Source organism: Kryptolebias marmoratus, linkage group LG6 (assembly GCF_001649575.2).
Source record: "Kryptolebias marmoratus isolate JLee-2015 linkage group LG6, ASM164957v2, whole genome shotgun sequence".
NCBI lineage: Eukaryota > Metazoa > Chordata > Actinopteri > Cyprinodontiformes > Rivulidae > Kryptolebias > Kryptolebias marmoratus.
In genome coordinates this window covers 19,631,861-19,659,162 of record NC_051435.1, presented here as the reverse complement: position 1 = coordinate 19,659,162, position 27,302 = coordinate 19,631,861, and the positions used below count along the sequence as shown (strand labels likewise).

At 37.7% G+C, this 27,302-nt stretch overlaps 4 protein-coding genes across 4 annotated transcripts; all 4 read left to right on the top strand.

Annotated features, from left to right (window-relative positions):
• Nucleotides 1–1,841: 1,841 nt before the first annotated feature.
• LOC108250584 (trace amine-associated receptor 8a-like) lies at nucleotides 1,842–2,983 on the top strand. The gene is made up of 2 exons (XM_017440534.3): nucleotides 1,842–2,041; nucleotides 2,136–2,983. Exons 1-2 carry the CDS (start codon nucleotides 1,878–1,880, stop codon nucleotides 2,947–2,949), a joined length of 978 nt encoding a protein of 325 aa, XP_017296023.2. The 5' UTR covers nucleotides 1,842–1,877; the 3' UTR covers nucleotides 2,950–2,983.
• An 8,103-nt stretch (nucleotides 2,984–11,086) lies between these two features.
• On the top strand, nucleotides 11,087–12,453 carry LOC108250583 (trace amine-associated receptor 13c-like). Its single transcript, XM_017440533.3, has 2 exons — nucleotides 11,087–11,271; nucleotides 11,432–12,453. Exons 1-2 carry the CDS (start codon nucleotides 11,102–11,104, stop codon nucleotides 12,249–12,251), a joined length of 990 nt encoding a protein of 329 aa, XP_017296022.1. The 5' UTR covers nucleotides 11,087–11,101; the 3' UTR covers nucleotides 12,252–12,453.
• Nucleotides 12,454–15,790: 3,337 nt separating this feature from the next.
• On the top strand, nucleotides 15,791–17,294 carry LOC108250592 (trace amine-associated receptor 13c-like). The gene is made up of 2 exons (XM_017440541.2): nucleotides 15,791–16,113; nucleotides 16,475–17,294. The coding sequence occupies exons 1-2, from the start codon at nucleotides 15,941–15,943 to the stop codon at nucleotides 17,292–17,294; spliced, it is 993 nt and encodes a 330-aa protein (XP_017296030.1). The 5' UTR covers nucleotides 15,791–15,940.
• Nucleotides 17,295–19,590: 2,296 nt separating this feature from the next.
• On the top strand, nucleotides 19,591–20,927 carry LOC108250593 (trace amine-associated receptor 13c-like). Its single transcript, XM_017440543.1, has 2 exons — nucleotides 19,591–19,763; nucleotides 20,108–20,927. Exons 1-2 carry the CDS (start codon nucleotides 19,591–19,593, stop codon nucleotides 20,925–20,927), a joined length of 993 nt encoding a protein of 330 aa, XP_017296032.1.
• Nucleotides 20,928–27,302: the final 6,375 nt, after the last annotated feature.

The following is a 27,302-nucleotide window of genomic DNA, read 5'->3' as shown; positions in this document are numbered from 1 at the left end:
AAGCACCTTAAAAGTTTTTTTTTTTTTTTTTTCAAGTGAGGGTGGAGAAATATGATCTGTGAGTTTCTACAAATGTTCTACATTGGCGAACTTGGTAAGGAATATTTAATTTTCATTTTATTTTACTGTAGTATATTTGACCATCTTAAGCATCCCCCTCAAAAATTCTCTAAATAAATCTTGCTGCTTACGGTCCTGCCCAATAAAGGAATGGAATTTTTACCCTTGCACATACCATACCTGAAGTCTTCCTACACTGCGCCCCCCCCTACACACACACACACACACACACACACACGGAAAAAAACCTATCAATATATCCTGTGTTGTTGAATTCAGCTCTGGAAACAGCTCATATGTCAACTCCATTGCTTCACGAATGTTGTAACATTCCGCTTCAGTTCAGTTTATTTATATGGTGCCAAGTCACAACAAAACAACAAAAGTTGTCTCAGGGCGCTGTAGAAAAACATTCAGATACATTATGAAGAGCCAATTAGTAAAAGTTATCTTTCTAAGGGAGGCCAGCAGATTGCATTGAATCTTCACTTAGTCACAGTCAGCCATCTTGAGCAGCACATAGGCAACAGTGAAAAGGAAAAACTCCCTTTTTTATTTATTTATTTTTCTGGTCAGCAATTAGGGGTTACAACTTAAAAAGCAGAAATATCCTCTCATCGTTTGCTGTCCTTTTTGTTTCTTATTTATATAAAAAAATTAGATATGAAAAACTCCCTTTTAACGAGAAGAAACCTCCAGCAGAATCAGGCTCAGGACGAGCGGCCATTTGCTTCAACCGGCTGGGGTTTGAGAGGACAGGAAAGAGACACAGACAATCATAGAATGACTTGTCTAGGTGTAGTTTCTATTGAAAGAACACATGTTAATGATAGAAATAATTACAGTTGAGCAAGTAAAGACAGCAGCAGAGTGAGAAAATGTGATCAGTTTTTCCTCCAACAGTCTAAGCCTATAGCAGCATAACTAAGGGATAGATAAGGAAACCTAAGCCAACCCTAACTATAGGATTTATCAAAAAGGAAAGTCTTAAGCATAGTCTTAAAGGTAGACAGGGTGTCAGCCTCACAGACAGAAACTGGAAGTTGGTTCTACAAGAGAGGAGCCTGAGAACTGAAGCTCTGCCTCTCATTTTACTTTTAGAAACTCTAGGAACCACAAGTAAACCTGCAGTTTGAGAGTGAAGTGCTCTGTTAGGAAAATATGAAACACATAAGATCTCTAATATAAAATGGAAAAGCTTACAGTATCTGGTATTCCCAGGAGGTCTCCCATCCAAGTACTAATCAGGCCAACAGTGCTGATTTGAGTTTCCATTTCTGACAGCTTTAACTCCAAAGAAACCATGAGACTATGGTTATTACACATTCCATTATTGCTAAGAGGTTCACATTAATTACTAAACATCTGACAAACAGAGCAAGTGAGGACATGAAAAGCTGGGAAAGAACCAGTAGTTGTGCTAAGTCAAAGATATCTGACCCAAATCACATTTGTAAAATCAAGAAGTGTTGAAAGACCAAAGGTTCCTGAAGCAATGTGTGAGAGTAGAAAATAAGTGTATTGAAAGTGCTTGTTTACTAATATGTGAAATATTGTCAAGTAAAGAAAATTTTGATAAATTCAGCTACCAGAAAAGAATACAGGAAATGATGCAAAAAAACTGACTTCAAACCTCAGCACATCAGCGGAGAGAAAAACCTTCCCAAGGTGTTCTGTTAACACCTCTGAGAAAAGATGTGCATAGCAACATAAGGAGGAAGTTTGGCTTCTAAAACAAACTAATATAAGAGATTGTTCAACAATAAGACAAAGCGATTCAGTGAGGAAGCAGTCAGATTTCAGTGGTTCCCCCAATAATGGGGGATGATGAACTCTGCTTTCCACAACTTCTCAACTCTTCCTGCAGAAAGCTGAAGCGTTCACAATCTGAAACAATGGTTGTTTCTTTTGTACTGTGTTTCATTTCTCTGATCACTGCCTGTCTCAACCTCTTGGTCATCATCTCAATCTCTCACTTCAAGTAATCATTTGTTTTGCTAGAAGATTTACATTTCTTGAGTGTTGATCTTGATTTTCTGTTGAATTAATACATTCTTCTATATGTTACTTCTCAGGCAGCTCCACAGCTCTACAAACCTGGTCCTCCTCTCTCTGGCTGTCTCAGACTTTTTTGTGGGGCTTCTAATGTTATTTCAGATTATGCTTTTAGATGGATGCTGGTATCTGGGTAATTTAATGTGTCTTCTGTATTATGTTTTGGATACAGTTATCACGTCTGCCTCAATAGGAAATATGGTGCTCATTTCAGTTGACCGTTATGTGGCTATATGTGATCCTTTGCATTATCCAATTAAAGTAACACCAAAAAGAGCTCGGATATGTGTTTCACTTTGTTGGATCTGTTCTCTCTGCTATAATATTATATTGTTGAGGGACAATTTCCAACAACCAGGCAAGTTTAATTCTTGCTCTGGAGAATGTGTGGTTATTGTTGGTGTTATTGAACAAATTACAGATCTTTGTTTAACCTTCATTTTTCCTATTGCAATCATCCTAGTTTTGTATCTGAAAGTCTTTGTGGCAGCTGTGTCTCAGATTCGAGTCATGCGTGTTCATACTGTAGCTGTCACACACCAGCATTCAGGGAAAATTATCAAGAAATCTGAGATTAAAGCAGCCAGGACTCTCGGAGTTGTTGTGGTTGTATTTCTCATGAGCCTATGCCCTTATTTCTGTTTCACACTTGCAGTTCAGGAGCCTTTACTCAATTATTCATCTTTGATCTTTTTCACATGTATTTTTTATTTCAATTCTTGTCTAAACCCTGTGATTTATGCATTTGTCTATGCTTGGTTTAGAAAATCTATAAAAATTATCATTTCACTTCAAATACTGAAATCTGGCTCCTGTGACACCAACATTCTTTAATGTTACAATAAAAATGACTGAACAGTGGTCTTTACTGATGTAAATTCCCCTCTAATGTGAGGCCAAACTAATTAAGCTTGTAGGCTTGGTATTAAACTTTTTAAAATAATATTCATTGACATAAAATAACTTACTTTTTTAAAAAAAAAAAATAAATTGTTGTGAATCTGTTTAATCTTAAGATTGGAGAAATTGTGTCCACAATATGCCAAAAAAAAATTATTTGCATCATCAATATATTCTGCAATTGTGAAAAGGTGTATGGATGGCATTTTTTTTATAACTCAAATTACAAATGCACAAAGTAGATTTTATATGATTCTATGAAAATGTGAAAATAAACAACAATCTTAATGCAGTCTTATTAATATTCTCTATTTCTTTTTTTTATTATAGTTGTATCCTTTATAATTTAAATGTAGGGCTGTAATGTCAGATGTAATCAAAGCATGATGGTTTGGTACAAACATCTGAGACAGGTTTTGGGGACCAGATGAAGCATATATCTGTGACAGGTAATCATGGCTCCTACATAAGTTTTTTCACGTTTTTTTTTTTACCTGCATTTTGCTAACTGCCCCAACAGAAACAAAGCAGAGGAAATAAAAACAAATAAAATACTACCTAAAACAATGCATGAGTGGTTGGGTCGGAAAAAACATTCAAAAGTTTAAGGATACACGTGTTTGAGTGAAATCAGTTGTGTTGAAAAACAACACAGCGGCGTTCTCCATGCAGATGGGAAGGGGCCATTATTTATGCCTGAGCGAACATGACTTGTGATTTGTTCACTGCAAATGATTCAGTGTACAAAACACTAACTGTTTCCCCCTTGTGGGGATACACAAGGGGGCAACAGCATCTGCTTCTCGGCTAATGTTGAATCAAGCCACATGAAAATAAATGCACACACGCCAATGTTGCCATTATCTTAACAGACTAAGATACACACAAAGGAATGAGAGGAAAGGATGCCGCTGCGTCATTCAGATTCACATAACAACAGAATGCGGAATTTCCACTCTTGCTCGAGTTGAGCTCAACTGAACTGAGAAAGGAACAAATCAATTAATAAAGTGATTTGGTTCAGTTCATCTACTTAAAAGATTTGTTTGTTCAAACGAATCGTTAATGAATGACACAACACTACCTCATGCCAAGGTTCATACCAATGCACCTACATACCATCAGAGGTAGGCTTTTAAACTGTGCCGATAATAGGCTGGATGTGACCACAAAACAGTTTTTCACTTTGCCTCATCTCAAATGAGCTTGGCTTAGTGAAGACAGCAGCATTTCTGAATAGTGTTCACATCTGGCTTCTTCTTTGCATGATAGAGCTTTAACCAGCATTGATGGATGATACAGTGAGCTGTGTTTACAGACAGTGATATGTGGAAGTGTTCCTGAGCCCATGCCGTGATGTCCAGAACAGAATCAGACCTGTTTTTAATTCAGTGGTCCCTGAGGGCCTGAAATCACAGGATTTCAATGTTTACCTTCAGCCTTGTCCTTTTAGCTCAAAGATTTATGATGATTCCTAAAATCCTTTTTATATTTTGAGCTGTAGTTGAAGGGATATTCAGTCGTCTCAAATTTTTCTTGAGAAACATTATTCTGAAAATGTTCCACTATTTTTAGACAGTATTTTCACAGACTGGTGAACCTCTGTCTAACTTTTCATCTAAGAGATTCAGCCTCTAATGTGTGCTTTTGAAACCCAGTCCTCTTACTAACCTTTCGCCAATTTACCTAATTAGTTATAAAATGCTTCTCCAAATATGCATTATTTCGTACCACTTACTTTTACAGCCGTTTGTTGCCCCTGGATCAACTTTTTTGAGATGTGTTGCTGCCATCAAATTCAAAATTAACTTAATGTTTTTTAAAAGGTACAAATTTCAATTTAAACATGATATGTTTACTATGTTCCATTGTGAATTAAATGTGAGTTTAGGAATTTTTCTAATCATATTATTCTTTTTATTTACATTTTGTATACTGTCCAAACTTTGTTGGAATTGGGGTTGTAATAAACTGCCTCACAGGCGTACAGTATACAAATTTCTAAAAATACAAATCTCTGAATGCAGTGGAACAATCAGCACAGTCCTGTCAGTCAAGCACTGAAAGGCCAGCTTCACCTGCCCTAAGCATTGGGCTGAAATGTGGAGTCATATTTAAGCCCTGTATTGAAAAGTGAAACAAAAGATGAACCATAAAACCAGGTGACAGACTGAGTTTGTATCACTGCTCATTTTATTTAAAAAAGAACATACTGGTGCTGAGTTCACACAGCAGTTTGCCGACTTTAGCCAAATTTAAAGCATGATTCTGTGCGCACTGCATTTTTTAATGTTTCATCACAATGATAGTAGCAACAGTGTTTATAGATAAAATAGTTTGATTACAAATTTGTAGTTTTTATTCAAAATGCAAGCTCTTCAAGAAAACAGCAAATTTAATGAAAAGTTTTTTTCGTATTAGGCTAAGTAGTAGTAGCAGTACAAAAGATTAAATCATTCATTAGGGATATGGATGTTGCAACATGCTATCGCTGTCATTTTAAACTTACTCATGGGAGTAACAGTGACCATGTGGACTACGTGATAAACTTTAATGTTGATATGCAGAAAACCATTTTAGTCTTGTATAACAAACAGACAAACAATGTATCATTAGGCTCCTTAGTGAGCTCATAACAACATGAAGGTGTGAAGCTCATTAGTTGGTCTTGACAAATATTTTCTCTCCAGCTAAGGCAGTTTTCACACCTGCTGCCATTAGTGTCACATGATAACATCGGTGTAAACAGAGGTGTTAGCTGTGAGGCAAATCAAGCTGCTGCATTAACAAGTGATGCAATCATTGCAAAGTACAAAAAGTAAGTTTTATTTTATCTGAAATGTTTTTTTTGTATGTGTCATGAATTTAATGTAACCTTAACACTAACACATGCCTCAGTCCTTGTTGAATGTCAAAAGTTGATAAATTAAAAAAAAAACATTTTAATGTGCATTTTACTATATATAAAATTTTGAAAGATTACATAGACCATGAAGATAAACTTATTTTAAACCGTCAACGTAGTAAAATGCCTTTTTTTCATAAAAACAAAATAACCTGGTACATAAATTATCATGAAAACTGTGATTAACAGGACCCAGATACAGGTTTCTTGTTAAACAGAACAAAAGGTGCTGCTATAGCAGGACACATACAAGAACTGAGCTATAAAGCGAGATATGAACTAGAAAGACAAACAAGGATTTGGTGAAGACTAGACAGAAAGTGAAAGTGAATATACAGTGAGAGATTATAAAACAGTAACAGCTGGGTAACTGACAAATTTTAACCAACTGAGTGGTGAGCACACAACTAAGAAACAAAAAGATAACAAACTAGTCACTGTGCAAAACCCAGGACAGGTCGTAAGTCCATCACAGGGACACAGAGACAAAAAAGACCATTTACACTGTCAATCACACCGAGGCACAATTTTAGAGTTTCCAATTAATCTAATGTGCATGTTTTTGGACTGTGGGAAGAAACCAGAATACCTGGACAAAACTCATGTGTGCATATGGAGAACATCTAAACCCTACACAGAGAGACCAGGGAGTGAACCTGCAACCTTCCTGCTATAACTAGCTATAACAACTGCCCTACCATGGCACCCAAGCTCTAGACATCCCACACAAAACCAAAAAAATATTCACCGAACCAAGCTGGCTGGCTGGAGAAGGCAGGACCCCCCTGATAGCAGGTGCTTGGTGTGGTAGGAAAGAGGCATCAGGCTTGGTATTGCGGTATCAGCTCAACCTCGGCAGGGGTCTTGATGCCTGAATCACAACAGAGGCAAGTAACACGTTGTGGCTGAAGCTGTGTTTGAGGCTGTGAATGAAGCCATTGCTAAAGATGTGGCTGTAAGACCTAACAACCTGACCCTGACTAAGGCATAGGTCTTAGCTGAGGCTGGAACTGTGACATGGGCTGTGGGAAAGGCTAGAGTTGTGACCATGATGGACTGCTGGGCTGGATTGGTGGTTTAAAGCTTTGCATGGGCTGGAAATATAACTGATGTGATGAATATTGCATGAAGGTGAGTCGAATAGAGTCACATTTTCCTTACTCTTCACTTTCTCTTCTGTCCTCTCTATTATCTAGACCAGCTATGGACATCAAGATTAGTGAGAGTCCGTTGGATTAACCAAATATATTTTGAACATGAATGCACAATACTTAAATACTTCCCAAGCGCGGCACCGCTGTTGCTCACCGCTCCTTCAGGGGATGGGTCAAATGGAACAAATTTCACACACTCAGATGTGTGACAATCAGTGGATCTTTCTTTCTTTCTTTCATAAAATATATTGGCCTATGATTTATTGCAGTCCAAGCAGTCCTTGATGATATTGATGTTGCACTCATTGATATTGCAATGACGACAAATTTTCAATATATTGTGCAGCACTACTGGCCAGAGTATCTGTCATAAAAATGTGCCGAACAGAACCCAGATCCAGGTGACAATGCCACTGCTGCATTTATAGCCAGACCACTCACATTTCTGCTTCATCCAGGGCCAAGCACGAAGCCCAAGATAAGTATCATGCAACACCATGTTCAAGCCAAGCAGAAAAACACAAACTGAGCCAAGCTCAACTCAACAGCCTGAGTTAAGCAAACCACCTGAAACGAGGACCATACCACAGTCTCAACAAAGCACCAAGCAGGAGCAAAGCACCACACCACAAACTCTGCCAACTCTCCAACCACAGCTCCAGCTCAGGCCTATGACAGTGACACCAATTCTTGTTCTCAGAAAGGTCTTGGAGGACATTTCCACTCTGGTTTTGGGTCCTGCTGCCAAGAGAACCTCTCCTAATCTCATAGCTGAGGCAATAGGTACCTCAGCACAATCGATCGACAAACAGTCTATGCTCAGCAGACATACTGTACATTTGCATAGTAATAAATGTCTTGTTCTGCTGAGAAAACAACTAAACTAAACAAGGCAAAAATGTAGAGGTTTAATATTAGCTAATACAGTGTTATTTCACACCAGTATTATGTTTGTGAGAAAAAGAGAACTAGTTGTTTTTTAAGCCTGAGAAATGCCAAAATGCCCACTCATTTGGCTAACCAATAGCTTAGCATAGACTAAGTTTCTTGTTTCTTTCTCCAAACTCAGTGCTCTATGACTGATATCACAGCTACCAACGATTGTCAACCTTTTAAAAATAACTTCAAAAACTGATAGGCTATCTCTTTAATTGTCTGTTGCTGAAGTTTTACACTATCAATAAATTACTGTTTTAGCCATTTTCACTTAATAAAAAATGCTTTTAAAAAAAGAGTATTTTTTAATGAAATAAATTAAAATAATTCTGTTCTGCTTAAAAAATCAGCAGATTTGGATCATTCTTCTTCACTTTCTTCTTCTTATTATTATTATTTTAACCTGTTTGGGCCTAAACATTTGGGTCTGTAGCTTTGAGTGTTTTCCCAATCACCACAAACGTTTAAAATAAAAAATGATAAGATTTCGAACAGTATTTACTTATTATCATGGTTCATTTATCTCATAAACATTAATAAAATATTGAAAAAAACCTTCACCTTCACCCTTGAGGCATTCTAATCAGATGTCTGATTAGAGACTCTAAAGCGAGACTCTAAAGCAGACAGTAAAATTACTGGTGTCTGCCTGACCTAAACAATTCTGATATCTGAATCTGATAAACTTTTCATCACTCTCAGGACTATGGTAGGGAGGGCTATCTGGGACTGTGTTCATGAGCTTACCTCCCCCTCAACTCGCCATCTTCGCTGCCCCCTCCCCTCAGCTCCATTCTCCAATTTCTATGTTATCTATTATGTATGTGGCTTAAATGTTGCTCCCTTCCTCTCTCCTCCAATGTCTCTTTTTTTTTCTTATATTAGTTTACCCTGATTAACTCACTTTATTATATCTTAGTTAGGTTTTCCTTAGCTTATTTTAGTATGACTTAGTTTATTTTATCCTGTTTTATGACTTTAGTTGAATTAGCTGAATTAGTGTTATCTCCAGTCTGTGCGCTTTTATGTTAATCTGTGTTTCATGCACAATGTTATTTTTATGAGTTAGTTGCATTAGCTGAATTAGTGTTATTTTAAGACTTTAGTTAAATTAGCTAAATTAGTGATCTCTGGCCTGCGTGCTTTATTAATCTTTGTGTTTTCATGCTTGATGCAATTTTTAAGACTTTAGTTGAATTAGCTGATTATTTTGAATTATTTTTTTTGAATTATTAATTATTGTGTGTTTTTCATGATGACTGTATTTTTTGCACTTTGAACCGCCTTGTTGCTGAAAAGTGCTATATAAATAAATTTGACTTGACTTGATAAACCAGTAAATTCAAAGCTTTGCTTTTTGGCCCAGCTCCTTCTTCACCATGACAGACTGAAGCAATACCCTCATCACTGCAGATGAGGCCCCAAATCCATCTTCTGCTCCAACCTGCCATCACTTAACATGATGGCATCACAAAACTCCCAAATATTTGAACTCCTCTGCTAAAGGAAAAAACTCACACCCGACCTAGAGGAAGGGTCCACCTTTTTCTGGTTGAGAACCATGGTCTCAGATTTAGAGGATCCCAGCCATTGTGAACCTCCCTGTTTCACAATGAAGGTCATGGGTGGAAGACCACAACAGAAACACATCATCTGCAAAAAACAGAGACAAGACTCCAAGGGTTAGGTCCTGTCCATGAACACCACAAAAAGAATTAATAGCATGAAAACCAAAGCACTTGAGCAAAAATAAAAAATGCTCTTAAAAAAACTTTATTGACAGTTAACCACAGAAAAAACCTGCTTTGGTGCTACTTCAGCTATCTTATCGATAGTCGAACCCATAATCAACACTACAGCACCTGCAGTAATAAGGTGGATATAACTTGTCTTTTTTTTTACCAAGAGTGTGATATTTTAGTTTGTCAGTGACTAAAAAGTACCAAAATAAAAAAATGTTTAAATAAGGATATTAATAAAAAGTTTCAAATTAAAAACCGAACTTGATTAAAAATGCAATGCATAAGCAGGGAGAGCGTTTGTCTTGAAGATTCTGTTCTGAGGGTTCTTTTCAGCTAGAGTTGGCAGAACATTTTAAAAAGACGACCTGCTAAGGAATTTAGAAAGAGATGAAAGCTTAGGTGTTTATAATGATGGATACAGATGGTTTTATGTCTTTGTTCAGCCCGTAGAGTCATGTTTAGATTAACTGACCAATAAAAAAAACCATCTTCTGCACTCAGTCAGAGGAGTATTTTAACTTATAAGAAAACAAAATTTTAAACTTTAAAATCCAACTTTCTATCATCTCATCCACTTAAATATTCAAAAGTTGTCAGTACCTTGGTACGAACAGTGAATCAATATTTATAAAGACACAGCTGGAAGTGTAGCATAATTTTAACAGTACAACACCACATATAAAAATTTCAATATGTGGATATATGAAGTATTATAGATCAAACATCCCAGAGTTCATCAAATTCTTCATCAAAGAATCATTTTTCAACTTCAGATTCTGGAGGGAGAGGAGGTGAAATATAGCATCATTAATTAAAACAAATACACACTTTTAAACCATAAAATGACATCATGTACACATATTAAAAACAAGAATAAACTAACAATTTTTTTTATATGAGTAACTATTTAGCTTTAGCTGAGTTCTGTGGTTTCTTGAAGTTTCACTGAAAGTTAGGAACACAGAAACTTCATGCAGTCGAGGACACTGGTCAGATAAAGGATATTGTTTTAGGGTCTAGGCTTCTCGTTACCATGGAGACAGGATTAGGAGTGTGTGGCTGACTGGAATTGACATCAACGTTTGTTGTTTGTTTGAGGAAAACAAGAAGAGTTCTCATGTGAGAATGGAACAAATATCAAGCCTTTGATTGAAAAATGAATCAATGTTTAATGATATCAAAAACATGAAGCCACACAGTCTGTTTTCCTACATTACTGAATACAAAACTGAGCATGACGCACACTTACTGCAGGTAAGAGGGAGGAGGGGTCATTGATGCAAGAGATAAAACAGCTGTAGGACTGAAATTTGTGTTTACTAGATCTCAGCAGACTCTTCTCTCTAACAATGAAGACACTAGAAGAAATAGAGCTCTGTGTTCCACAACTGAACTCTTCCTGCAGGAAGCCAACACATCCTCACACTGCAGTTATGCTGATATATGTTCTACTTTCCTCCATTTCTTTCATCACCGTTGCTCTTAACCTACTGGTCATCATCTCCATCTCCCACTTCAGGCACATATTGTGAACTAAAATTATTTTTCTGATGCAAACTAAGTACATTGTTTAATACCAGTAATACCAGTGTTAATACCTTTTTTCTGCATTAATCCATTTAAAATACTGTTTGTATTTGACTACTTTATCACTGTATTATGATTTTCTCCATCTCCAGGCAACTCCACACTCCCACCAACCTCTTTCTCCTGTCTCTGGCTGTCTCTGACCTTTTGGTAGGCCTCCTGCTGATGCCAGTTGAAATCATCTACATAGAGGTCTGCTGGTTTCTTGGTGACATTTTGTGCACTTTGTATTATATTTTAGACTACATCATCACCTCTGCCTCTGTAGCAAACATGGTTCTCATTTCTCTTGATCGTTACTTAGCCATTTGTGACCCTCTTCATTATGCCACCAAAGTTAATAAGAGCAGAGCACAAGTCTGTGTGAGTTTGTGTTGGATTTGTTCAGTTTTATACAGGCTTTTTCTTTTACATGATCACCTGAAAAATCCAGGCAGGTCTAACACCTGCTTTGGTGAGTGTGTGGTTATCATAAGTAACATTGCAGGGGTAATTGATATGATTTTCACCTTTATCATACCCATTACTGTCATCATTGTTCTTTATTTCAGAGTATTTTTAGTGGCTTTGTCTCAGGCTCGTATGTTGCGTACTCAAATAACAGCTGCCACAGCAAAACCAGGGTCTGTAACTGTAAAAAGAAATGAGATGAAAGCAGCCAGGACTCTTGGTATTGTTGTAGTTGTGTTTTTGTTTTGTTTCTGTCCATATTTTTTCCCAACTCTGGAGGGTGAAGACACTTCAGTAAATGCGTCATCCGCTGCTTTTGAAATCTGGTTGGCACATTTTAACTCTTGTTTGAACCCTGTCATATATGCCTTTTTCTACCCCTGGTTCAGAAAATCTATCAGGCTAATTTTGACGCTTCAAATTCTGCGTCCTGGCTCCCGTGATACTAAGATACTGCACTGAACTGTAATATGAAAGCGTAAGATTGACTGGTGTATGTTATCTGTGAGTCCTACAGATACATCATTGGATACTAGTTAAATTTATTTTTCTAAATGTGTTGAAATAACAAAATATCAGTTTATCAGTCTCATAAAATTGGAGACATGATAATATGGTCATAGAAACCTTTTTTTTCTGCACTTGATGTGTGTAATGACTTCATACTCTTCCCACTTTTGCTGTTTAATTAATAAATGTATCAACCTTTTGAACTATTTTAATACCATTTGAAATACTTAAAATGAGTCAATCTGCATTGCTTGGGTACAGATTAATGCATGTGTGTATTTTTTCTGAGGTTTTGGTGCAGCACGTGCAAATACACTTTACTATCATTATTTCAAATAACTTGAGATCATACTATAAATTCCTTCTGTTCACTGAAATTGGTAACCGAAAATATGTGCCTCTAACAATCTGTATAGATTAATGAATGCAAATGCTTGAATTTTCATTTTTATATAAGTTATGAACAAACTTAAAGTTTTTGTCAAATTGTTTTAGGTTTACATGAAAATGACAAAACCATACTTAGTAATAATAATAAATGCATTCAATCTCACATGGTTATGTTTTATTTGAGTATTTTATGAATCTATAACAAAAAAAGAAAAAAACTTTGCTATAGTAAAGGAGCTAAGAAAGGGGAGGAATCATATGAAAATAATTTATAAAGGTACAATGATCTACAGGTGTTGGTCTGAAGCTCAGGTTGCAAAGTAACTCAAATCAAACAATGAAAGATGGTTGCATCAAATAAGTCTAAAAATAATATCTACTGCTTATCCCTGTAACATATTAGGGTAATTTTATGTGCAACCAAATAACATTGTGTATTTAACCATAAAATTTCCATCTTTTTTAACTTCCATACTTTTAGTGATTTTAGTTGAAGGGGGTGCTGGTGCTCCTCCACCAAATCATCCTTCTACTTTGTACCCAGAGGTTGTCATTTTGTACAGACTGGTTGACCGTCCATACTAGTTAAGTATAAAGATTACCACTTCACATCCAGGCACTTAAACTATTACTAATTTGCACCATGCACCAACTATATTGACTTATCCCCTCTTGAATACAACCTTGCATGCACTGCACATATCCCAGAAACAAACCCTGCATGGGTTACAATCATCCCCGATCATCTACACTAGAAAACACATAACTGCTTAATGACAGTATATGAACTGCACACATGCCAGGCTGAAATTCTTGATTGTGAAAGATAATGCTGAAGTGGCAGAGAAATATGTTAGATTGGTAGAGGACATGTATGAGGACAGCAGGACAGTGGTGAGGTGCACAATAGGAGTGAGAGATAGCTTTGATGTGGAGGTGGGAGTGAATCAAGGATCGGCTCTGAGCCACATCTTGTTTGCTCTGGTGATGGACAGACCAACAGATGAGGTCAGGCAGGAATAACCATGAACTATGATGTTTGCAGATGACACTGTGATCTGTGGTGAGAACAGGGAACAGGTGGAAGAGAACTTGGAGAGGTGGAAGTATGCACTTGAAAGATGAGGGATGAAAGTCAGCCATAGAAAGTCAGAGTACCTGTGTGTGACTGAGAGAGTGGCAGGTGGAACAGTGAAGCTACAAGGAGCAGAGGTCACAACGGTGCAGGACTTCAAGTACTACGTGCAGAAGATAGTCCAGGTAGGATGGAGTGAATGAAGAAAATTTTCACGAGTGATTTGTGACAAAAGAATGGCAGCAAAGGTCAAAAGAAAGGTTTACAAGACAGTGGTGAGAGCAGCTATGTTGTATAAACCATACAACATAGCTGCTGGGACAGTGGGACTGACAAAAAGACAGGAGACAGAACTGGAAGTGGCAGAGCTGAAGATGTTGAGGTTTTCCTTGGCGGTGACAAGGATGGATAGGATTAGGAATGAGGTCATCAGAGGTACAGCACAGGCTGAGGTCAGACTGAGATGGTTTGGACATGTCCAGAGGAGGGACAGTGGGTATATTGGTAGAAGGATATTAGAAATGCAGCTGCCTGGAAAAAGACAAAGAGGAAGACCAACGAACATATATATGAATGCAGAGGGTAGAGAGGACATGGGCGTAGTTGGAGGGAGGACAGAGGACGCAGAAAACAAGGTTAGATAGAGGAGGATGTCTAGCTGTGGCGACCCCTGAAAAAGGGAACAGCCAAAAAAAAAAAAGAAGACAATTTCATGATTAAACAAGATAAATGCAAGACATTTAGTTTTCTTTTTCAGCATATTAGCTTAACATAATAGCATATTTGAAGTTTAAAAAAGTCAATATGTTATGTGACCTTTCACCAACCATAAGCCACCAACTGGAGGTACTGCAGTTCCATTTCTCAACCTGAGCAAAAGGTGATAAAGGCCAGCCTACTTGGGTATGCTTTGACATTCTGAGTCCTGGGGTTTTACAACTCTATACAAAAACACAGCTCTGTGATTGATTTTTCCAAAGCAGTAAAATAAACTTTTGAATCAACATCTTTGGCAATTTTAATCCTTAGTAGAGACATAAAGGGGCTGTTTACACTAAGCAGTTTTTCAGTGAAACTGTAACATTTATGTTGCAGTTTGACTGTTCCTTTACATGACAACAGCAGTCAGATTATCTGACTCTGAAACTTTTTTAATCCAGGTCTCAGAACTGAAATTTTTGGTCACTCCTGGAAAAGAGGCTTCTGTCCATCTGTGAGGTCAACAAAAGGAGCACAGTATGAGTCAGACCAGAAATAACAAGGATAACAACAAGAGATGTGTAGTGTAAATATTCAAAGTTTGTGATGTCCAAGCTTGAAGGCCTGAGAGACAAACAGCTCTAATCTGCGCCACTCTTGGTATCTCCTTGCTGGCGAAGGGGGCCTGGCTAAGTAATTATTTTTAACAGTGCGGAGCTGAGATTCCAATTCAGACAAAAGCCAAAGCCAATGTAACACATTTGTCTAGTACCATTGCTGTTAAAAAGGGCAGAGGAATAGCAAAACATATGACTCGCAGAGCAAGTGAAGATAGGAGAGACCAAGAGAGGTCGAGATGCCATTCTAAGCTAAGCTAAAGCTAGCAGGATCTAGTAGACCCCAATACTCTGGGCAAACAATTAAATCTAGCTACTAGCAGAGCAGTGTGAAGGAGGCTTGAGAAAGGGCAAAAAGCTGTACAGTATAAAAACGGTGAGCAAGCTGCAATGAAACAATGTCCCACAAGATTAGTAAATAAATGTCTTTTTAAAATGGTTAGGATTTAAAAATTTAGTTTTTTTTTAAACCTGGTTGCAGTTTTGTGTTTCTCAATAACTCTTTATATTACTGAAGGAAAAAATAGAAACAAGGATATTTTGGGAATAAAATAAAACTCTTAAGATTGCTCTTCTGTAGGTTAGACATAGGTTCACCAAAAATGTTTTTTTTTTGTTTTGTTTTTATCATGATCATTTCTGTTGTTATTTAAGTTTCAAAAAACTTACAAAAAATAAGAGTGAAGGTAACTTAGGCATGAATCCACAAGGCTCAACTTGTTGACATGGTAATGTCTGAATGATGACATTATTGTCTGCTTTAAAAGAGGGAGGAGGGAGATGAACCAGCTTTAATAATACAGACTTGATCAGACAGCCACTGGAGCTCAGCAGACCCTATTCTGCTTTCCTCCCTGATTATGGATACTTTGAAAGTAGCTGAGCTCTGCTTTCCACAACTCATTAACATTTCCTGCAAGAAGCCGCTGCAGCGCCATGCTGAGAACATTCTCATTTATGTGCTGCTACCCTGCATCTCTTTTCTGACTGTGACTCTCAACTTGCTGGTCATCATCTCTATCTCCCACTTCAGGCATTAAGATAAAATAAAGTTTTGCAGTTTGTTATGTGTACTGTATAGGAAAATTCCCTACTGTGCTTAATAACAGTTTTCTTTTAAACAATTGGTGAATACATTAATAAATACATACCATTAGCTAACCTTCTAGTATTAATGTCTACCTAAAAGCAGAAAACATATAGTAAACAGTTATTGTAATGTTTGCATAATACTTTTATTATAATGGCATTACTATTTTAACCTATTGCAGCATATTCTAAACCTCTGTAATGGGACATATTTGGAATATTGCTGAGGGTGGTTAATAAAAATAAATAAATACTTGTGTTACATTTAGCATCATGTTTACTGTGTTTTCTCTCTTTGTTTCCAGGCAGCTCCACACCCCCACCAACCTGTTCCTCTGCTCTCTTGCTGTCTCAGACTTCCTTGTTGGACTTGTGCTGATGCCGGTTCGAATCCTCCTGACAGGAAGCTGCTGGGTTTTTGGGAGCTTAATGTGTGGTCTTTTTAACTATGTTTCTTTTATTATTACATCTGCCTCAGTGGGGAACATGGTACTAATATCAGCTGATAGATACATAGCCATCTGTGACCCTTTGTGTTATCCTAACAAAGTGACTCAGGGAAAAGTTAAAATCTGTGTTTGTCTGTGTTGGACCTGCTCTGTGCTCTACAACGGCGTGATACTAAAGCACCATCTACAATACCCAGATAAATTTAATTCTTGCCATGGGGAGTGTGTACTTTTAATTGACTTTTTAACAGGGGTTTTTGATCTGATATTTACCTTTTTTGGCCCCATTACAGTGATCATAGTTCTGTATATGAGAGTATTTGTGGTGGCTGTGTCTCAGGCTCGAGCCATGAGGTCTCATATTGCAGCCGTCAGTCAACAGGGTTGTGTTCCTAAAATGGCAAAAAAGTCTGAGAGAAAAGCAGCAACAGCTCTTGGTGTCGTTGTGATAGTTTTTGTTTTGAGTTTGTGTCCTTATTTTTATCCTGCTTTTTCAGGACATGAGTTATTATCCAGTGAGGTGTTTTCAAATTTGGGGATCTGGTTATTTTATTTGAACTCTTGTTTAAATCCAGTGATTTATGCTTTTTTCTATCCCTGGTTCAGGAAATCTCTTAAACACATTGTTACACTTCAAATATTGCAGTCTGATTCCTGTGATGTCAACATACTCTAGATATTTTACTTGTCACCATGTAATTATTGATCTACAAGTTCTCTTGTATTAAAAAAATCATAATGTAATAAAGCATCTATGGAAAAGACAGCCTATTGTCTTGGTGAGTGTTTTGTAAATGTCAGGGTATTTTTTTTTCAATTGTTGAAATAGAGAGCAAATTTTTAAACAAACATTCCAATTTCCTGAAATGCAAGAATAAATGAATAATTATTCAAAATGGCCAACTTTTTGTTTGTTTCAGAACAGTGGTGCTTCAGAGTTATTACAATTCTTGCTGACCCTAATAAATTCACCAAATTTCAAACTTTTACATTAAAGTAAAGGATTAGGAAATGTTTTTTTGAACATTTCTAGGGGCCACTGTTTAGCTCTGTTTAGTCAACGACAATAAATATACTTACATTTAACCTCTTGTCTCCCCATGCATCTTTTCAGTGTTCAGTTCATGGTTCTGGTTTAACTTTACTAAAACTGACAGTATGATCAAAAGAATTAGGTTTGTAGACATTTTGGGTAAAACCAATATTCTCTACTAAATTATTAAAAGCTATGGTTATGCTATCACTTTCAACATCTACATAAATATTGAAATCCCCCACTATTATGACTTTATTAGTATTCAATAATAAATCAGATTAAAAGTTTGACAAAATAGACAGAAATTCAGAATAAGGGCCTGATGGATGATATATAACAAGAAGTAAAAGTGTTTTTTCTGATTTCCATTTTGGATGAGAAAAACTGAGGGTCAATGACTCAAAATAATCAGTTTAGCATTAATCATCCTGACTAAAAAATAGCTAAATAATAGCAGCTAATCCTTCTTAACCTGTTCTAGGAACATGAAAATTTAGATTAACAGGAGTGAGTTCATTTAAAGTAACAAAATCCTCTTGTTGTAGTCAGACTTCTGTAAGGCAATAAAGTATCAAATCATCAACTCCAAGATGGGATCACTTTGCTTCTGTTGGACATTTTTTGGCTGCACTTATCAAGCTCGAATGACATATATGATTTATATTTATACATATATTCTGGTGAGGTGGATCACTCACTTTTGGTATACAGCTTGATGTCACCCATGTAGAGGAGGTGACTGATGACTGTTCCACCAAGTGGAACCGGTATGCATAGTCACTCATTGCAGGCCCATTCAGAACAGTAGCGGGGACAAAGCATCACCCTATATGCTGCTTTTGATGCTGACATGTGCAACTGTCTTTGAACTGGCCTCTAGAGTTGTGTTCTTCTCACTGAGTTTTCAATGAAGGAGTATCTCCCCCCTGACCTGTTGTTCTGGCTACCCCTTGCCGTTGTTGTATCTCATCAATCTTCCCATATAGCCTCTCTCTAGACTTGCTCATATAGTAGCATTCCCATAGTGTTGAGTTCTCTTGTTCCAACAGCCCATTTTTCATCAGAATGTCCTGGTTTCCCAACATCTGAGGCAAACCTTGTTAATCCGGGCGACATGGCATCATTTTTATGTCTCTTGCTTGTTGTATAACCGAGGTTGCTGGGAGGTTGGCACCGGGATTCGGAAACCCCTCAAACCCCTGATCTCTTGTACCAAAGTCGGTTGACTTAACTGCTGCACCAACTCCCATATGTATATGATAGCTAAACATCTGACACACAAGTAAGTTAGGACAAAAGAAGCTGGGAGGAAACAAAAAGCTCTTTATTCGAGGAAATATCTCCAAGGATACTCAGGAGTTGTAGGTTGAGGTCACCATATGGCAAACAGTCCAACAAAACCTTTTGGCCCAACTCAGCCTTAAATAGGAAATAGAATGATTAGCTGTCATCAGAAACAACTGCTCCACCCACTCACACATACGCACCCTGCAGGAAAGGATTAGTGGAGAGCAGGCAAACCCCATGAATCCTAACAAATACATAACTATGTGAAAGTCAGGGAAATCCAGTGAACAATTTGCTCCAGCTACCAGCAGAAAGAGCAGGAAGTGACAGAATATGCCTAACAAGCATTAGCACCCAATACAGTAGATCTGTTATCATATAGACATTTAACAAAACAAAATTGTTTGTCTTTTTAGCTGAACAGGAAAAAATTACACAATTCTGCAGCAGAAAAAGACCAATGGAAGTATATTGTTTGAGGGCTAGATTTTATCAATGCCTCAACTATGATGTATGCACATTTTTATGAGTGTATCACAGACAATCATCAAAAAGGGAGGAGGAAGATTCATGAGCTTTATTACATAGAGTTTTTGTCAGTACGCTGCCAGAGCCCAGCAGCTTTGCATCTGCTTTCCTGTCTCTGATTATGGAGACTCTGAATGGAGATGAGCTCTGCTTCCCACAGCTCTTCAACAGTTCCTGCAAGAAGCCGCAGCAGCACCATGCTGAGAACATTTTAATTAACATTTTTCTGTCCTGTATCTCATTGCTGACTGTGACTCTCAACTTGCTGGTCATCATCTCCATCTCCCACTTCAGGTATAAAAGATTAAAATTAATAACACAATATACTTAGGGTTAAATGAACGTATACTGTTGCAAAATAATTGTGTTGATGACCAGTGAATGCAATAATATATAAATGTTTTAATATCTTACACCTGTTCCTTGTCTCTTACAAGCATTTATAGTTGAATACAAAACTAGTTTGTCTTCAACATCAGATGTCCATGTTTTCTCAGCATACCTCATTTCAGTTTGTTGCAGCATAGTGCATAGTTCTGGATTGGAACATACATTCAGTGCAAAAGCTTTTTCATGCAATAATGTAGTTTTCACTTGTGTTACACTTAATAATTTGTTCAGTATTTCTTTTTTTCCAGGCAGCTTCACACCCCCACCAACCTCTTCCTCTTGTCTCTGTCTGTCTCAGACTTCCTTGTTGGACTCCTTCTGATGCCAGTACGAATCCTCCTGACTGGAGGCTGCTGGTTTTTAGGGACCTTTTTTTGTGGAGTATTTACCTATGTATCTTTTATTATTACATCTGCCTCAGTAGGAAACATGGTGCTAATATCAGCTGATAGATATGTGGCTATCTGTGACCCTCTGCGTTACCCCAACAAAGTCACTCAGAGGAAAGTTAAAATCTGTGTTTGTCTGTGTTGGGCCTGCTCTGTGCTCTACAATGGTGTGATCCTGAAAGAATTTCTGAAAAATCCTGACAAATATAATTTCTGCTATGGAGAGTGTGTAATTTTAGTTGATTATATAACACAAGCTTTTGATGCAATATTTACCTTTCTTAGCCCCATTACAGTGATCATAGTTCTGTACATGAGAGTATTTGTGGTGGCTGTGTCTCAGGCTCGAGCCATGAGGTCTCATATTGCAGCCGTCAGTCAACAGGGTTCAGTTTCTGTGTCTGCTAGGAAGTCTGAGAGAAAAGCAGCAACAGCTATTGGTGTTGTTGTGATTGTGTTTATAATAAGTTTCTGTCCCTTTTTTGTTCCTGCTTTTGCAGGACAGGAGTTGTTGTCCAATGAGGGGTTTTCAGTTTTTACAATCTGGCTGTTTTATTTCAACTCTTGTCTAAATCCAATAATTTATGCATTTTTCTATCCCTGGTTTAGAAAATGTATAAAACACATTGTTACACTTCAGATATTGCAACCTGATTCCTGTGACGCCAATATACTATAAAAAAATTGCGAAAAAACATTATTTCTACAAAACAATGAACTAGCATGAATTATTTCTACAAAACATTCTGCATTTAGGAGCATGGATGTCTTTGCTTATTTAGTTTTTTTCCTGGACAAAGTAGGATTTTTTTTTTAACCCTAGTTTTTTCTAACCCTAACCCTAACCTTCACTTAATTAAAAAAAGCTTTTCTTTTATACAACTGTGTGCCACAAGACCTAGATGATCAGATGATAATATATTTGTACTTTCTTGAAGTTGTAAAAAAATTGTACTCTTATAGATCTCTTACCAACAGAAGTAATTTTTAACTAACTGCATTGAGAAATACATCAAAACTTTCATCTTGATTATAGAAAGTATATCATAAAGTGTAGACGGAATTCACAAAGTGCAAAAGGTTTTCTTTCATTATAATAGATTTTTGTCAGAATAAGTGAGAATCCCTCTCTGGCATATTTCACAAAAACATTCAAATTTTATGTGAAATATAATATAGCCTGGTACTTTAAGGGTATGTACCATGTACTCACATGGTAACATACAGCGTACTTAAATGAAAACGTACACAATATTCACAGAGTACTTATATGGTAAAATACAGAGTAAATCCACAGTAACATATGGGTATTAAGGGGTAAAATACAGGATAATATACATACAACTTATGGTGTAACATACAAGGTATTTTTTTGTCTGCAGTGAAGCGGGCACTGTACCGGTCTGTCGTGGTGAAGAGAGAGCTGAGTCAAAAGGCGAAGCTCTCGATTTACCGGTCGATCTACGTTCCTACCCTCATCTATGGTCAAATGCTTTGGGTAGTGACCGAAAGAACGAGATCGCGAAATGATAGAGATAGGGTGAGAAGCTTGGTCATCCGGGAGGGGCTCAGAGTAGAGCCGCTGCTTCTCCACATCGAGAGGAGCCAGTTGAGGTGGCTCAGTCATTTGATTAGGATGCCTCCTGAACGCCTACCTGGTGAGGTGTTCCGGGTACGTCCCGCCAGGAGGAGATCCAGAGGACACGCTGGAGGGACTATGTTTCTCGGCTGGCCTGGGAACGCCTTTAGATTCCCCCAGAGGAGCTGGCCCAAGTGGCTGGGGAGGGGGAAGTCTGGGTCTCCCTGCTACCCCCGTGACCCGACCCCGGATAAGCGGAAGAGGATGGATGGATGAATGGACAAGGTATTTACAGGGTAACACACATGGTAACTACATGGACAGTGCTTTGTTAAGAGAGACTTGGTATCCTATATTTATGGGTTTATACAGTGTACTTATAACAATATGTACAAGGTATTTATGAGATAATGTGTGGGGTATTTACGGGGTAATATGTGGTGTACTGACAGGGTAAAGTATTTCCTGTTCTTGGAGATGCATTTTCACAAATGCCTAAAACTGACCGAAAAAATGCTAATCCATGTGATTGTGGTATCATACACATTTCCTGTGTCAGATATGAAGTCTGGACAAACAGCTTAGGAAACAGAAAAAGACTGAACTGCAAGATGGGATGTTCCACATAAAAAAAATGTTTTGGCACCTGACCTACAGGTTCTTGTCCTGTCTTCTTTCACATCAGAAGTGAACTAAGTGTTGTTGATGGGCTTTTGTTGAAGCAAGACGATAGTTATTCCTCAAGTGCTCAGAGAAAACATTAAACAGCATTGATGAGCATCACGTCAGTATTGGAAAATACAATAGAAGGGCGACCGACACTCTATTGGCTGGACATAAATAAGGACACTGAGAGACTAAAATGTGTTGTTGATGTTCCAACTCAACAGTGGCGAAAAGTAGAGATAGAGCTTTTTTATTTTCAAGGTAAAGACTGCATAGTTGTTTTTGACTATTACTAAAATGTTCTTGAAATGGCTTACTGTCAATTATTTTGTTATCTCCTGTCATTACTCAAACCAAATCGGTTTTGCTGGACATGGCATACTGTATGTAGTGATAAGTGACAATGCTCCATGTTTTAAAAGCAAGAAATGGGAGATTTCTGCACAGCAGTATGATTTTAAGCATGCACCATCAAGTCCCTGTATACTCAGTCCAATGGAAAGGCTGAAATACGCATGCATGTTCTCAAAAAATCTTTTGCAGAAAACAGCTGATAGTCATGCAAAATCACATCTAGCTGTCCTCAGGTAAACTACATCAACTGAAAAAAGAAGAAAGATCTGACATGATCTGAAAGGGAAAGCAGAAAACCTGATAGATTGAACCTTTGTTCAATGAGTTTTTGTTTTGAAAATATGTAAAATGAAAGTGTGAATATTGTTATTGTGCTGACCCCCAGGTGTCAGGACTGACTGTATTGTTTAATTTGTCCAACAGGAAGTAATTGTAGTGCTAAAAGGATTAGATAAATAGGCGTGGTACAGGATGAGCCACACAGACTAAAATTTTTGGTGAATGGGCAAGTTCAATAAAATCATAAAAAGTCAACTGGAGTCACCTGATTTGTGTTTCAAAAACAAACAACACAAATCATTTCCTCCAGAGTGTTTAACATCTGTGAAGTGCCATCATTTTCTCCATTGTGGCTACGTCAAAACATGTTATGTTAACTATTACTGTGATTGTCACAAGATTTGAGTGACAGGGTGAATGATTGTCTGTTTGGTTTGTCTCTATGTGACCCTGTGTTGGACAGGTCACCTGTCCAGGGTTTACTTTGCCTTTCACCTACTCACTGTTGGAGTTATGAACCAACTTCCTGTGATCCTGAGCAGGACTTTTGTGATTGTTGCGGGCTAAAATGGCTGATTTTGCGAGGAATTTTCCTAAAAGTTGTGATTTTTTTTTTTTTTACTAAAATCAATAAAAAACTATAACTTTTAATATATAAATCAAAAATACTTACTAGTTTTGTAAGATAATTACCAACAAACATTGACATTATCAAAAGGTGCTTTATTTTAGAACTTTGACAGCTTATAAACTGACTGTGAGAATTTGGGTTTTTTGTGTTCTCGGTTTGTTGTTTATATAGTTTTGTTTCTGTTCTGAGTTATTGTTTCAGTTTAGTTTTTTGTTTGTGTTACTGTCACCATTCATTCCTCCCCAGTTGTCACTCACTCGGTCTCCTGCCACGCCCACCTCCATCTGCCAGTAATTGTTATCATTCCACCTGTGTCCACTCATTCTAATTACCCTCAGTGTTTTAAAACCCGGTCATTTCCTCCATTCCCCGCGGGATCATTGTTCTGAACTCTCTGTTTCCTGGTTACCTGTTGTTCCGTTTCTTTCTCCATGCTCAGTCACGTTTTGGATTTAGTTTATGTTCTCTGTTTTTGCTGCCACGACAGCTTTTGCTTTGTTCATTTGTTTATTTTAATAAATTAGTTTCTCTTTATTATGAGTTTGCGTTCTGGGTTCCTCTCCGTCACCTCCTCCGATCCTGACACTGGTATTCATGACCATTTCTGGATTATCCCTCGTCTCCAGCTCTCCTCACATCTTTTGCAGACACAGTGTTTGTCGATGGATGAGTTGCGTTTATTTTCGATTATTACATTGCAGGACATGCAAAACAGCTTCCCCCACTCTCGTGCAGCTGGGTAGGAAACTCCTTTGCTGAAATCTTTGTGGGCAGAAGTAAAGCATTAGCGCACATTTTCGCTACGGTCGCTGCTCCAGCATGCTTCCGGCATTCTGATGTTAACAGGATGTGACGTCACATCTCTTCTTCGTGAGTTATTTGGGGTTATTTTGTATTCCACACTACACACCTACAAAGAAGAGACTAGACCGCAGAAACGGTGACGGATCACTTTAGAAACAATAAATTTTTGGTTAAAGTTGCGAATTTGCGGGGTTTGCTTGATCTTGCGTTATTAGTTGCGATCGCAATATCGCAAAATCCTGGAGGGTCTGATATATATCAATAAATAGTCTTAGTTACACTCCTTAGGTGTAACTAACTACCACTAGACTCCGAACCAAACTCAGATGACCCAGCTTTCCACCGGTATTTGAACGCACCACTTATGCATGAATCTGAGGCTCCCTGGAAGCGTGAAATGAGTCTCAAAAAGATTTGTAACTCTTAACCTGATTTGTGCATTAATGTAGTTTTCTCTGTGTGTATCAGGTGACTCGTGCACACGTATTTAACTATTTGTAGGAGTAGGAGAAGGTTCGTAATTATCAGATTTGTCAGGTTGAAACAAAAAGTCACCTCATACACACAGACAAAACTGCATAACAGATACAACTGTGTATACAACTGTGTATCTATCGTTACACACAAAGAGGCTTACACGGATTACAAATCTAGTATTACACACGCACAAGTACTTTGAAATGATTTTCTCTCCATATTTTTCAGTTCGGTTTTAAATCATTTCGTCAGCTCTTTTAAAAGTTTTTAATGATGTACAGTATTTTTTATAACTGACTCTGTTGACTGTGTTGTCTTGGTGCTGTTAGATTTATCAGCTGCTTTTGACACAGTTGACCACAGAATTTTACTTTCCCGTTTGGAGCAGTGAGGGGGGGGGGCATTGGTCATATAGCTCTGGATTGGTTTAAATTGTGTTTGACCGAGCATTCTTTTTGTGTCTGTCTCGATGGCCATGTGTCCTCCTCTGCTCCACTGTCATGTGATGTCCCACAGGACTCGGTTCTGGGCCCCTTTTCTTTTCTTTTTGTACCTCCTTCCTCTTGGCTCTGTTCTTAGGAAATATGGGATTGCTTTTCATTGTTATGCGGATGACACACAGTTCTATATACTGCTAAATAACGTAGACACCAACTCTCTTCAGTTGTTTTTATGTCTGGAAGGTGTGAAGGCCTGGATAGCCCTAAATTTCTTATAACTTAATGAAGATAAGACAGAGGAAGTGTTTTTGGCAGATCCAGTGAAGATTCCTTGACTGATGTTGGCTCCTTGGCCCAGTATGTCAAGCCGATCATTACAAATTTAGGGGTCAAGATGGATGCTGGTCTTAAGCTGGAAGCTCACATTAGAACTGTTGTAAAATCCAGCTTTTTTCACTTAAGGCAGCTAGCCAAAGTAAAACCCATTCTTTCCAGACAGCACTTTGAAACAGTCATCCATGCATTTGTGACTACACGACTGTAATGCACTTTATATAGGAGTCAGTGATTCGTGCATTTCTCAGCTTCAGAGGGCACAAAATGCTGCTGCACGTCTTTCAACAGGTACAAATATTTGACCATATTTCCCCTCTTTTAGCTTCTTTACACTGGTTGCAAGCACGTTTTAGGATTCATTTTAAAATCTTTTTATTTGCTTTTAAAGCTCTTAATGGCCTTGTCCCTCCCTATCTGTCTGAGCTGTTACACCCTTACACACCCTCCCGTTCCCTCAGGTCAGCTGACCAGTTGTTTCTGAGGGTGCCAAAGAAAAAACGTAAGCTCAGAGGGGTCCGTGCATTTTCTGTAATGGAATGACCTTCCTTCAGGCATGAGACAGGCCTCTTTGTTTGACTTTGTTTTACTGTGTTTATATTTTTATTTATTTTATTACTGCTTTTATATTTGACCTCCTCTACTTTATGATTGTATTGTATTATATGATTGTGTACAGCTCTTTGGTCCGGTGGGTGTTTAAAGTGCATTATAAATAAAGTTGGTATGGTATGGTATGTACTCATTATGTGTAACAGAATGATCCTGTATAGTGAATATCTGTTTATAGTTGGATGTTCGGTCATTCTACCCTATATAAGTAATATTTTAGACCAGTTATGACTGGTAGTCTTGTTTTGTTGTATGAATAAACTTGGTTCAAATGAGCACTATCTGATAATCGTAGGTTAGGCAGATTCTGCTGCTCAAATCTGTCATTGATGGGATGTTCTGCTTGACATATCAATGGGGAAAAATTGTAAAAATCATCAAGCTAGGTCTTCCTGTCTTCGTTATTTTATTTATTTATTTATTTTTGCAATGACAATTATGGCTCCTTAAGCATTATTTTAGACATTTCTATAGGACCTGCTACCAACAACAAATGAAAAAGACAAAGGAAATTTGATTTTAATTTTCTCAGATTTCTCTTGAGATGCTGCAGGGGAGATGAGCCAAAACTGCAGAGTATCTTGTGTTGATCACAGTGGTGAAGATTTTTTTCCCCTGATAAAAGGCCAAAGGATGAGGACAATATTTTATCAATGGCTCAGCTATAATGTATGCACAGTTTTATGACTGCATCACAGACAATCATCAAAAAGGGAGGAGAAAAATTCATGAGCTTTATTACATAGAGTTTTGGTCAGTACGCTGCCAGAGCTCAGCAGCTTTACATCTGCTTTCCTGTCTCTGATTATGGAGACTCTGAATGGAGATGAGCTCTGCTTCCCACAGCTCTTCAACAGTTCCTGCAAGAAGCCGCAGCAG

What these genes read in the sequence shown, in the direction of transcription:
- LOC108250584 (XM_017440534.3), top strand. Translation starts at nt 1,878, where the DNA reads ATGGGGGATGATGAACTCTGCTTTCCACAACTTCTCAACTCTTCCTGC. An exon ending in ATCTCAATCTCTCACTTCAA is followed by an intron (nt 2,042 to 2,135) that starts GTAATCATTTGT and finishes GTTACTTCTCAG; the next exon opens with GCAGCTCCACAGCTCTACAA.
- LOC108250583 (XM_017440533.3), top strand. Translation starts at nt 11,102, where the DNA reads ATGAAGACACTAGAAGAAATAGAGCTCTGTGTTCCACAACTGAACTCT. An exon ending in ATCTCCATCTCCCACTTCAG is followed by an intron (nt 11,272 to 11,431) that starts GCACATATTGTG and finishes CTCCATCTCCAG; the next exon opens with GCAACTCCACACTCCCACCA.
- LOC108250592 (XM_017440541.2), top strand. Translation starts at nt 15,941, where the DNA reads ATGGATACTTTGAAAGTAGCTGAGCTCTGCTTTCCACAACTCATTAAC. An exon ending in ATCTCTATCTCCCACTTCAG is followed by an intron (nt 16,114 to 16,474) that starts GCATTAAGATAA and finishes CTTTGTTTCCAG; the next exon opens with GCAGCTCCACACCCCCACCA.
- LOC108250593 (XM_017440543.1), top strand. Translation starts at nt 19,591, where the DNA reads ATGGAGACTCTGAATGGAGATGAGCTCTGCTTCCCACAGCTCTTCAAC. An exon ending in ATCTCCATCTCCCACTTCAG is followed by an intron (nt 19,764 to 20,107) that starts GTATAAAAGATT and finishes CTTTTTTTCCAG; the next exon opens with GCAGCTTCACACCCCCACCA.